At 36.6% G+C, this 14155-nt stretch overlaps 1 protein-coding gene across 1 annotated transcript; it reads left to right on the top strand.

The window, feature by feature from the left end:
- Window positions 1-11342: 11342 nt before the first annotated feature.
- On the top strand, window positions 11343-12527 carry LOC149130129 (uncharacterized). The gene has a single exon (XM_089346296.1). It carries the CDS (start codon window positions 11343-11345, stop codon window positions 12228-12230), a length of 888 nt encoding a protein of 295 aa, XP_089202422.1. The 3' UTR covers window positions 12231-12527.
- Window positions 12528-14155: the final 1628 nt, after the last annotated feature.

Genomic DNA, 14155 nt, shown 5'->3' with positions numbered 1-14155 from the left:
CAACAAAAGACCAATCTTCTTAAGTCCCCATTTCTCTTTCTCTCTTAAGTCATCTTGCACAATCTAACACAAATGGAATTAACGCTTTTGATTAAGACTTAATAAAACTGATTTTCTCTTAGTTCTCTCTTTTCTTTCTTACATCTATAATACATCTATGACATGTCGTCGCTGCAAACCAAACTCTTCTATTTCGATAAAGAAAAGGTTTAGTGGATTTACTGATCGACTTACTATCAGTGAAAAAGACAGAGTGTTCACCCCTGGAACACATGGCAAGGTAACTTTGCCAGGCTATGACACTTATACGTAACAACAACTTATCAATAAGCTTAGTAATGATGTAAAACAAATTAAAATTAAATCAACTGTTTACTCTTAAACAACAACATAATTTTGTTTTCTGTTCCAAAATATATTATTAACCCCATTGTCTTCTAAATTGTCCATTTTACGAACAATTCTAACCTCTTTGGATATTTTGTGAAATTTCAGTAATATCGATATATTCAATAGAATTATTATACAGCTAATCTTTCAAATGTAAGTTAGGAATGAAAACTGTTCCCAGTCATTCTGATAAACTAAAAAAACCCAAGTTCAAGTACAATTTATAGAAATCAATTGGTCACTGTTTATTTTATACTCACTAATTTGCTGTGGTGCCTCAAGGTCGTCCTCCAGAATCTTTACACTCTCTGAAATTAATATTCCAAATTTTATATATTATAATATAATTTCATTATTGTTATTATTAATCTATGTTTCATTATTGTGGGACATGTTATCATCAATAGTCAAATAGGGAACACTATGCTTGTAGTCAACACTTTTTTAAGGTGTTACTAGTTGGCCATTAATGATATAGCCACAAATACATGACACACCATTTGAAATAGGGTCAACATACACCTGCCCTCTTTGCTAAACGTTACTGCTGGTAATCTTGAATTCTAATTGCTGACACCACATTTCACCAGAATGTCATCTGATTCAGCAAATATTTGGGTATATTTCAACCTCAGTAGCCCTTATTAATAAAGCAGCTTTCTTTCCAGATGAGCAATATTTAGTTCTACCCTATTGATGCCCTCTCTATCAATGTGGTGGACCTTAATTGGGTGGAAACCCAGTTGCCAACACATTTGAAGATATAAAAGATACTTGCAGAAGGGTTTCACTGACAGAAACTGTTTTTCTGATGTCATTGTTGATATAAGAAAAATATTAAAAGGAATGTGTAACCCTACTTACATTCCATTCCGTCACCACTACTATAATGCATCTGTCACCAATGCTAATTAAGATCAAGTAATTAAAAAGTGTCACTGCAATATTTTGTAAAATAAATCTGATGAATATCAAAAATATTTCACATAACTTTATTTTATATTGAATGAAACCAAAACAATAACATCCGAACATTATTGGATTTGGCTTGCGAAGACCTGTTGGGGCAAGCAAAAGCGAAATCGTGATGGCACCTGTACCAGTGGAGCACTAAGAACACCTCGCAAGCCGAGTTTAGTGTTCAATGAAGAGACATTGGCATGGGTACCAGTCTACAAATTTAGTTTGATTTGGATTTCACTTGCCTCAAAAGGTCTTCGCAAGCAGAGTTTAGTGTCCAAAGAAGGAAGTTACGCGTAAGTGGGCTGGCTACATCCCTGGCAGAGGCCTTAGATTTTGGTCTCACTTAGCTTGCCGGGTCTTCTCACGCACAGCATATTTCCAAAGGTCTCGGTCAGAAGTCATTGCTTCAATGTTAGGAGGTTGTGCTTCACCACCTCATCCCAGGTTTTCCTGGGCTTGCCTCTTCCATGGGTACCCACAACCGCTAGGGTGTGGCACATTTTCACACAGCTATCCTCATCCATTCTTGCCACATGTCCATACCAGCACAATCGTCTCTCTTGCACACCACAACTGATGCTTCTTTGGTTCAACTTTTCTCTCAAGATACTTACACTCTGTCAGGTATGCACACTGACATTACTCATCTATCGGAGCATACAGGCTTCATTCCTTGCGAGTTTACGCATGTCCTCAGCAGTCACGGCCCATGTTTTACTGCCATGTATCATGGCTGTTCGTACACATGCGTCATACAGTCTGACTTTTACTCTGAGTGAGAGTCCCTTTGTCACCAGCAGAAGTAGGAGCTCTCTGAACTTTGTCCAGGCTATTCTTATTCTAGCAGCTACACTTTCAGCGCACCCTCCCCCACTACTAACTTGGTCACCCAGATATCGGAAGCTATATATATATATATATATATATATATATATATATATATATATATATATATATATATATAAATTCACACACACACACACACACACATATGTACATATAAATAAATACAGAAATATATATGTGTGTGTGTCTGTGTGTTAAACATGAATGATTTTCTGGACATTGTTTTATTTTAGAACCATTTGTTTTGTTGCATAAGTTCATCCATATAGAAAGCAACGGCAACTGTGTCCTGTCTGTCGATCGATAAAACGTAAAACTAAATGTCAAAGTACAGTACTCTTGTTAAATACGTTTATATTGCTGAAATATACTTATATCCTAGCATAAATTCGTCTCAATAAACACACACACATATATATATACATACATATACTTTAGTGTGTCAAACGTATTTAACAAGAGTTTTATCGATCGACAGACAGGACACAGTTGCCGTTGCTTTCTATATGGATGAACTTATGCAACAAAACAAATGGTTCTAAACTAAAACAATGTCCAGAAGATCATTCATGTTTAACACACAGACACACACACATATATATTTCTGTATTTATTTATATGTACATATGTGTGTGTGTGTGTGTGTGTGTGAATTTATATATATATATATAGCTCCGAAAATTAGGCCTCACCGAAGCAATGACTTCTGACCGAGACCTTTGGAAATATGCTGTGCGTGAGAAGACCCGGCAAGCTAAGTGAGACCAAAATCTAAGGCCTCTGCCAGAGATGTAGCCAGCCCACTTACGCGTAACTTCCTTCTTTGGACACTAAACTCTGCTTGCGAAGACCTTTTGAGGCAAGTGAAATCCAAATCAAACTAAATTTGTAGACTGGTACCCATGCCAATGTCTCTTCATTGAACACTAAACTCGGCTTGCGAAGACCTGTTGGGGCAAGCAAAAGCGAAATCGTGATGGCACCTGTACCAGTGGAGCACTAAGAACACCGTCCAAGTGTGATCGTTGCCAGAGCACCAGCTGTCTGGCTTCGTGCTGGTGGCAAGTAAATAGTACCATTTGAGCGTGATCGTTACCAACGTCGCCTTCCTGACACTTGTGCCAGTGGCGCGTGAAAAGACATTCAAGCGAATTCATTGCCAGTACCGCTGGACTGGCTCCTGTGCAGGTGGCACGTAAAATACACCATTTTGAGCATGGCCGTTGCCAGTATCTCCTGACTGGCCTTCGTGCCGGTAGCACGTAAAAGCACCCACTACACTCTCGGAGTGGTTGGTGTTAGGAAAGGCATCCAGCTGTAGAAAGTCTGCCAAATCAGACTGGAGCCTGGTGTAGCCATCTGGTTCAACAGTCCTCAGTCAAATCGTCCAACCCATGCTAGTATGGAAAGCGGACGTTAAACGATGATGATGATGATGATGATTATTCAAGTTTACAGAAAACAGAAGAGGAAGACAGGTGGAGAAATAATGGAAAACTCTTTGACACTTTGAGTCTACATTCTTCGACAGAAATGGCTGAAAGCCAAACATTGGGAGAGAACATAAAAACGGAGAGAGAAACATTTTTAGGGATTAATATGCACAAAACCTTAGAATACTTTTCAAATTCATGATTTGAATGCAGTAAATGCCATTTTTCTATCTGCCTTCAATGTACCACTAATGTTCAGAATGACCCCAGACTGATAAAAGGTCATATAATTGTTCTATGATTGAAGGACAACGAAACTGATCCTTCCAATTCCTGGCCTATTAAAAAGTGGTCAGGCACAGAGAAAATTTGGAAATTTGATGTGAGAGATATAAAAAGCAAAAATCCGTACAGAACTGCACAATGAAGGATCATATTAAAAAGCTCTGCTTACAAAATTGCCCCTACTGAGAGCTGAATCCAGACACATTGAGAAAGTCACTGAATTTGGCAAATATGATGGAATTTTTATTGGTATATCTGGAGAAATCATTGATCTACGACCATTTTCTAAGCACGTACTTACTTCAACTGTTTTCCGTTACCCCAATTGAATGGATCAAGTTCCAGACTTGTTAGATTAAACTTTAGAGTGTTGTACATACAGTTTAGCTTCTGATAAGGCTAGGTATGAAAATCAGATCGCTTATTGGGTCCATCCTAGTAAATGACCTGATGCACCCACGAACTTATGTATTGAAGTTCTCTTTAATCATGACTGAACACCACATACAAAAGGGATTTTCTTCTATGAACCATGAGAGATTTCAATCCAGATACAAAGTATTGCTTTCAAATGCCCACAGCTTGTGCAACAGGCTCCACTGCTTATTCTTTTATTAATAGAATAAAATCTGATGTCACTACAGTTAAACCTGGGTTCATTCTTTACTCTGCAATGATATATTGAGCATGGCATTCTACATTTTGTTATTACCATGGGGTGGTGCAATAATGGTCTATGTTTACTGAAACTTTTCAGAAATACCTAGTGAAAATTTAAACAAGTCACAACAAAAGGTATTTTTCTGTTACATAAAAACACATTGAAATGTGTACATGATGTTGTGTAATCCCTACCCCAGGCTACCATCAGAATACAGTTTTTGAGATGTTTTCTTGCTAGTTATTTCAATTTTTCAGAGATTGGCTTGGATGCAATTCATTGGGCAGAAAGTACAAATTATTTGCTTGATTTTGAGTTGGACTAAAACTGATCTCAAGTAGTCACCTCTTCTGTAAGAGATAACAACAGCTAAGCTGTACTATTAAGGTATATTCAGGTGATTCTAATCATGCTTTAATATTTCCAGTCTATCGATAAGGGACAGAAAGAAGACACCATAACCTCCATACCGCTTGTTTTTTGCTGGAAAAGCGATGACTGACACTCCTATTTTATAGAGATTTAGTGCTTTGACTGGCTTCAAGTTTACAATTCTAGAGATGTCAATGTCAAACTTCAGTACAGCCTTAATTCAATTTCGACTCCCATAATAAGCATCATTAGCAAGTAAACTTGTTAGAAGCCCCAAAGATGCAATATGAGAAACTGTAGCGGGCCAGTTTGCCCGGAAAGATCGAGGAGATGCTGAGCGTGAATTCAGATTATATAGAACAGAAGATCAAGGAAGAAGATGCAATAGAGTATCCGACTATATCAAGCACGTGACTAAAAAGAGCCATACTTAAATTTGAACAACACATGGCAACCGACGTGAATAGAACATCATTTTGAAAGTACGTATGTTCAAGACGTAGTGCCGCATACTCCAGTCAGCCTTCTTTTAAATCTCACACGTCACATTAATGAAGATCCCAAAGGATAGAGCTTATTGTGTATTGTGGAATATTATGCTGGCAAATTCATAGTTGAACATTCAAATGTACCATCTGCACTGTTACAGAGACCAAATTGCATAACATCTAGTGAATTTAATCTTGCAATACTGCGATGCCAACTCAAGCATATGTGCAACAATGCTCCCTCTTTCGGCTTGTTGTTATTCATCTGCTTCTCATCACCTTTCAAATTTTTCTACTCTTACAATTTGATTTTAAGAATTTAGTTACCCCAGAATAGTAGAAAAATGCCGATGTTATACCCCTTTTCAAAAAGGGTAACAGGATATCATCTGCAAATTACCGTCAGTAAGTTTGACTAAATTATTGGATCTCTGTATCAGAAAGGCCCTCTGAAAATCTTTTAATCTTATTCAACCCTCATAATTTGGATTTGTCTCTCCAGTTGCTGTAATGAACTTATAGAATTTCTTGAAGACATCACCGAAATTACAGATGATGAGTCCAGAGTAGATATTAGCTATCTTGACTTCCCCAAAGCCCTTGACTTTATGTCACACGAATTATGGCAAAATTGTCTGTAATGAGAGGTCTAAGTTACATAAATTCTTGATGTTCTTCATTCGTGGTTAAAAAGATTAGTCACAGTACTAAGATAACATTCTGCACCGTATAACAATCATATTTGACAATCTAAATGAAACTATTCATGCTACCATGTTGCTTTTTTATGTATTAAACTAAATAGATGCCAACTTGAAGCATGTTACTATATGCAATATATATTTCCTTCACTCAAACCTGGACACAATGCAGCAATGGCTTGCTGATTGGCAACTCAAGTTGGATGTAGGTGTGTGTAGCACTACACATTAGGGGAGGAAAACATGGAATTTACCAACTCACTCCACATCACCCAAATTAAGAAGTATCCTGGTGAACATGACCTCGGCCATAAATGTCAGCAATGATCTTTGGAGGATCACCCACATTTCTAAAATCATCATAAACATCAAAAGTGTCTTAGCATCACTATGAAAAAATTTGCCACATTGTCCAGTTAGCTATTTAAACTTATATATGGCTATGATATCTCCACATTTACAGTTTGCATCTCCAATCTGGAACTTCCATCATGTCTAGAATGTTGCTTTATTTGAAGCTGGCTAATGATGTAAAATTAGACAAATACCCCCAGTCATCATATATTGAATGGATTGCTTTGCTGGGTATTATCACACTAAAGCTGTAATGTCTAGCATCTCACTTGATCCCGCTCACAAATGTTAGCTGTCAGGACATTGCATGCCTCCTGGACATTGTCAGGACATTGCATGCCTCACCAACATTACTCCTGATATACTTCTGCACCCTTTCCTTTTCATCATACCCTAACTGTTCCCTTTTCTGTCATTGTTTGTTTCATTCTTTGTTTTTTGCATGATTTCTAGCTTTCGCTGCTGTCTTTCTTTATTTTACTAATTGTCTCTTTCTGTCCCCTCTTTTACCCTTTTCCAGTAAGTTGTAATACGTCTGTGCTTTGTGAACATTATATCATTATTATAAAGTTTACATAAATAATCAGTTGTTAAAAAAGAAATCCCGCATGTACCTTGAATAAAACAAAACCATATATATATATATATATATATATATATATATATATATATATATATATATATATATATATATATATATATATATATATATATATATATATATATATATATATTGTGAATTTCAACAGACAAAGACAATTCTACTTCATTAGCAGGCAATATAGACATGTATGGCAAAAACATGCAACAACTGATAAAATACCCACTCACCCACCCATCCATCCATCCATATATATATATATATATATATATATATATATATATATATATATATATATATATAGATAGATAGATAGATAGATAGATAGATAGATAGATAGATAGATAGATAGATAGATAGATAGATAGATAGATAGATAGATAGATAGATAATGTGTGCGCGTGTGTACAAGTATATATGTATATATATATATATATATATATATATATATATATATATATATATATATATACATATATATATATATATATAAAGTGTAGTATATTGCCACTTAAGTGTGGCTGACCCCTAGGGGTGGATGTTACTGTTGCTTTTAGCCCCAGGAGGACATCTCCTCCAGCTGGCTTATCGACACACTACTGTGTCCTGTTTGCCAAGGGAAGTTATCCCTCTCACCATGATCTGTAGCACGAACGGATCCGGATTTCCCGACGAAGGGAAATAACCCTGAAATCCGGATCCGTTCGTGCTACAGATTATGGTGAGAGGGATAATTTCCTTGGCAAACAGGACACAGTAGTGTGTCGATAAGCCAGCTGGAGGAGATGTCCTCCTGGGGCTAAAAGCAACAGTAACATCCACCCCTAGGGGTCAGCCACACTTAAGTGGCAATATACTACACTTTATCGTGCAGTTACTGTTAATACTTCATTTAGAGAATTAACATATATATATATACATATACACCTATATGTACATATCTTATACATACGTATTTGTATCAATCATATATAAATATATATATACATATATGTATGTAGGTATGTATGTATACAGGTAGCCTTAATGACAGCTAGGTATTGCAAATTTTGATAATTATTTTATTTTTTGAAATTTGTCTTTTAATTTCAGGGATTTTATGGAGTACATCCTGGAAATTAATGATGGAAAATGTGGCACCGCACAACGCACCCAAGTGGTTGCATTCTTCTATCAAAATCAGGGTCACTTATTCAATCCCAGAGAACATATCGTTGGAATGTTGAAGTGAGAGAAGCCGCAAGTAAAAACCGCAGTTAAAAACTTAGTTTGTAGTTTTGAAAAGCAAGGGGCAGTAAGTGATCACCCACGATTTAGGAAACCTCACACAATCAGGACGGACTAGGCAAGGGAATGAGTGCAAGAAAATACTGAAAAGAATCAGGCACGAAGAGAGTATTGAACAGGACCGGGTCTCGAAGGCAGTCCAGGCAGCAGGGGATTTCACAACTTCGCTGCACATAGTTCTCAGCACCCTTAACCTTTTACCATACAAGGTACAGCTGGTTCAACATTTGAAGCTCCAGGGCTATGAACCCAAGATCCAATACGCTGTCGGAATCCTGGTATTGACATGAAATGACCCAAAGTTTACACAAAAATTGATCATGTTTGATGAAGCTCACTTTCATTTGAATCGGTTCAACAAAAATAAAATTGTCAGTTTTGGGACTGTGAGGGCGGGAATAAAGAGATCCTTTTATAGAGAGGGGGATTAGATAGACTAAAGTGTATACCTGTTTTATTCTCTATCGCTATCTGCCATTCTCTTTTTCAAAGTTAAATCACGATGTTGCTTTACATATAAGTTAAATATTTAGAGCAAAGAAAATGATAGATATGGATGGAGTTTGTTTGAATTGTTCAAACATGCCTGAGCTGGAACATACTATAGCACAACACATATATATACACGCGCACGAACGCATTATATTTATATATATATATATATATATATATATATATATATATTTGTTTTGCAAGATTTTTTATGTGAAATCGTGTGTTGAAACAGATGTTGTTGTACTTGGGGATGGTCATATTGCCAGTTTAGCCAATAAAAACACACGCACTGTATATTTGGTGTTAATTTTTTTTTTTTTTTTTCCAGCTTTATATTACATTAATCTTAATCTTAATCTTAATCTTATTTCGGCCAGAGTTCTTTCGTCACACTTCTGTGACCTCATCAGTGGTCCTTTGTTTCCTTCTTTCTTATGTGTGTCTCACCTTGCTAACTAACAGCCATTTTGTCAAAATGGCTGTTAGTTAGCAAGGTGAGACACACATAAGAAAGAAGGAAACAAAGGACCACTGATGAGGTCACAGAAGTGTGACGAAAGAACTCTGGCCGAAATAAGATTAAGATTAAGATTAAGATTAATGTAATATAAAGCTGGAAAAAAAAAAAAATTAACACCAAATATACAGTGCGTGTGTTTTTATTGGCTAAACTGGCAATATGACCATCCCCAAGTACAACAATATATATATATATATATATATATATACTCTTTTACTTGTTTCAGTCATTTGACTGTGGCCATGCAGGAGCACCGCCTTTTAGTCGAGCATATCGACCCCAGGACTTATTCTTTGGAAGCCTAGTACTTATTCTATCGGCCTCTTTTTGCCGAACCGCTAAGTTACGGAGACATAAACACACCAGCATCGGTTGTCAAGCAATGATGGGGGGACAAACACAGACACACAAACACACATACATATATACGACAGGCTTCTTTCAGTTTCCGTCTACCAAATCCACTCACAAGGCTTTGGTCGGCCCGAGGCTATAGTAGAAGACACTTGCCCAAGGTGCCACGCAGTGGGACTGAACCTGGAAGCATGTGGCTGGTAGGCAAGCTACTTACCACACAGCCACTCACACACACACACACATATATAGAGAGAGAGAAAGAGAGAGGGAGAGAGACGGATAAATATATATATATATGTATCTTCTTTTATTATTTTGTTCTTTTAATTGTTTCAGTTATTTGACTGCAGCCATACTGGAGCACCGTCTTTAGTCGAGAAAATCGACCCTAGTACTTATTTTTTGTAAGCCTAGAAATTTATCTATCGGTCTTTCTTGCCAAACTGCTAGCTTACGGGGAAGTAAACACACCAGCATCGGTTGTCAAGCGATGTTGTGGGGACAAACACAGACACACAAATACATACACACGCACGCATATATATATATATATATATATATATATATGTATATATATATATATATATATATATATACGACGGGCTTCTTTCAGTTTCCGTCTACCAAATCCACTCACAAGATTTTGGTTAGACAGAGGCTATAGTGGAAATAGTGGAAGGCACTTGCCCAAGGTGCCACACAGTGGGACAGATCTCGGAACCAGGTGGTTGGTGAGCAAGATACTTACCACACAGCCACACCTGCGCCTACAGTTTCAAAGACTGAAAGTTATTTTAGAATTGTCTATCTTGTCGTATTTTCCTCAACCCCCCCCCCCCATATATATATATATATATATATATATATATATATATATATATATATATATATATATATACCGGAGTAAGCACATAAATGTGCAACAAGAAGGTGGGAAAAAGAGTAGTCAAATACCAGAGTTAGAGTAATAATGAAAATCGCCCCAAACCCTCCGTGGATGGGTATGTGGGGGGGGGGGGGGTCTCAAAAAAATTTTTTGAGGGAATCGCATGACCGGGACATATAGAACACGGTGGACATTGGAATTAGACACTGAAGGAAAATGGCTGTAACTTTTTTATTTTTTAAGTTAGGCGATTTTCGTTTTCGATAATGTGTTCTATATGTCCCGGTCTCTTTTACTTTCTTTACCTCTTACAGGTAACGGGCTCTTACTCTTTCTTGACTCTCTCTCTGTAAGAGAGAGTAAAGGTCTCTTTCTCTTTCTTTACCTCTTACAGGTAACGGGCTCTTACTCTTCTTGACTCTCTCTCTCTGTAAGAGAGAGAGTCAAGAAAGAGGAGACCTTTACAGAGAGAGATCAAGAAAGAGGAATTGACCTTGGTAGAGGGAGGTCAAGAAAGAGTAAGAACCCGTTACAGAAGAGCCCTCTACCAATTTGAAATGAAAAGACGGGATTGGTTTTCCTTTTTGTTGACCTCTCTCTGTAAAGGGCTCTTCCTCTTTCTTGACCTCTTCTTGCCAATATTGTTCACAATTGAATTAAGTTTTGATAGTCGCGAAAATTTTTCGAAGCACATATTCTCAAAATGTCTTCACCACGTGTTGAATTATGGAAAAGATTACAGAATGATGCTTTTCTGGATTTTTTGAAAGAAAACAAATTAATTGCACTAAAAAAAAAATGTACTTGTCGTCGTCAAATGAAAATTCAATCTTTCCAACGTGCTATTGACGGAGTTATTTGGAGATGTAATTCATGTAGTAAAACAATCTCTATAAGGAAAAATACTTTTTTAGAGAAATGCCACATGACAGTGTTTACACTATTTCAAGTAATAGCAGATTTTATATCTGAGTTGCCAGTAACTTGTTCCATGAGTTGGAACAATATTAGCAACGACACGGTCATTCAATGGTATGAATACTGCCGAGAAATATGTTCAGCCATGTTAATGAAGGATAAGAAAAAATTAGGTGGACTGAACCACGTTGTACAAGTGGATGAAAGCCTGCTTTTCAAGAGGAAATATGAGGTTGGCAGGATGGTTGAAAAGTTTTGGGTGATAGGCTTTTACGATGTCACTCAGAAAAAGGGCTACCTGCAACATGTAACCGATAGAAAGGCTGAAACGCTAGAAGCTGCAATCATTGAAAATGTGGAGCCAGGAAGTATGATTTTCACTGATATGTGGCCCAGTTACCAAAATCTTCAGAAACTGGGATACATTCATGGTACCGTGAACCATTCACAGAATTTTGTTGATCCCGTTAGTGGGGTATGTACGAATAGCGTAGAGGCATTTTGGTCACGAATAAAACGTAGGCTGAAATATAAAAGTGGATCATGCGGTAACATGAAATGGTCACATATTGATGAGGCAATGTACCGCGATTATTACGTTATGAAGTGTGAGAATTCGTGGGAGAACTTTCAAACATTTATTAAGCACATAGCCGAAATATATCCACAGTGATTTCAGAAAGGTAAAGGTTACAGTTTTTTTTTCTTTTTTTTTTTTTGCTTTCTATTTTTTTTTTTTTTTTGTTGTATTTTTCGTTTTCGAAAGCGTGAAACTCGCAGTTCAACTTTCTGAGTAAATGCAGGATTTGGATTGTCCGCATTTAGCTGTTATTTCTAGCATATCAAGTTTCGTGGTGGGGACTCCACATGTGATCCTTTTTCTGTTTCAATATAAATTGAAGCCGTTCATTTTCACATCTAAGTTGCGAGAAGGCTACTCGTACGACCTGGACATGTAGAACACAATGTCAAAAATGAAGCGGGGGAATCTCAAAAAATTTTTTAGGGGGAATCGCATGACCGGGACATATAGAACACATTATCGAAAACGAAAATCGCCTAACTTAAAAAATAAAAAAGTTACAGCCATTTTCCTTCAGTGTCTAATTCCAATGTCCACCCATATATATATACAACGGGCTTCTTTCAGTTTCCGTTTTTATGTGTGCAGGTCGGAGAGTGAGTACTATATCTTTATTTACAATGTTTTCGATCGTAAGTTATAACAAATATGGCACTGCCATGGTATTAGCTGTCAGAAGTGAAAGTAGAACTGACAAGAAACGTTACTGCTGGTTTGAGTTGATTCTTTGGCTACTGACAGCTAATACCATGACTGGCCGGAGCGAGCTATCTGTCTCTCTCTCTCTCTCTCTCTCTCACTCTCTCTCTCCCTCTCTCTCTCCCTCTCTCTCTCTCTCTCTCTCTCTCTCTCTCTCTATCTATCTATCTATCTATCTATCTATCACTCGAAAGTTATTGGAACAAATTTGACACCTATATCCATGCATTTGAAAACACACAGAGTATAAGGGTACTACTAAAGCAGAGTGGTCCCGAACGCGCAGTCGCGCGTCCGCGCTAGCTAGTCGTGAGTGGTCGATCCTATTATTTTTAAACTTTAAACTTCATTTGTTTTCTATTTTGATAAATTCTCTCTGTTGAAAATTATATTTTTATATTTTTAATAATTTGCAATTTCAGAAAATATATTTTTATATTAAATTTGCGTTTTCTAATTTGATAAATTCTACGGACACAAACAGAGGTGAACGAGTGATAGATAGATAGAGAGAGAGAGAGAGAGAGAGAGAGAGAGAGAGACAGACAGACAGATAGATAGCTCCGGCTAGTCAGTAGCCAAAGAATCAACTCAAACCAGCAGTAACGTTCTTGTCAGTTCTACTTTCAATTCTGACAGCTAATACCATGACAGTGCCACAAATATTACTGTTTCTTAATTAATAACTATAATGATAATCTCGTTACTTATAATAAATTTTAAGTATTTATCACTAAGCATAACTCTTATTTTAGGCTGCGTAAATGTTATGATGTATACATGACAAGGTGCTGAACGTGCGTTCAATTACGTACATGTATGTTGAAGATATAGATTCGTATTCTTTTGACCGTTACACATTAAAAAATACAGTTTCATTAGGTAATCTTCAAGTTTAGGAGGATAAAAAAAATAAATAAAAACATTCAAGGGAAATAACTGAACGACTTACCAGTATTATCCGTTTTCTTCTAGCTGTTTATAAATAAATCACACCCTAACCCTAACCCTAACCCTAACGTGAATCAAATCACGTGTGTGATTTATTTATAAACAGAGATGTACGGAGAATACTGGTAAGACGTTCAGTTACTTCCCTTGAATATTTTTATTTAATTTTTTTATCCCCTAAACTTGAAGATTACCGTTTCATTAATATACAGAATTAAATTCAACAAGTTGAAAGAAACGAGAAGTAAAAGGAATTAAATTTCTACATTAATTTATAGAACATTTAGAAATAAAGTAATTTCGTCGTAGAGAATTACGACTTAAAATTTATTATTGAGCATTCTTTTGATACTAGTACTGTAAAT

The sequence above is a fragment of the Octopus bimaculoides genome, chromosome 30 (genome assembly GCF_046866305.1).
Source record: "Octopus bimaculoides isolate indiv1 chromosome 30, ASM4686630v1, whole genome shotgun sequence".
NCBI lineage: Eukaryota > Metazoa > Mollusca > Cephalopoda > Octopoda > Octopodidae > Octopus > Octopus bimaculoides.
Note: the sequence above shows the minus strand (reverse complement) of the source record. Positions and strands in the feature narration are given on the sequence as shown.

What these genes read in the sequence shown, in the direction of transcription:
- LOC149130129 (XM_089346296.1), top strand. Translation starts at nt 11,343, where the DNA reads ATGTCTTCACCACGTGTTGAATTATGGAAAAGATTACAGAATGATGCT.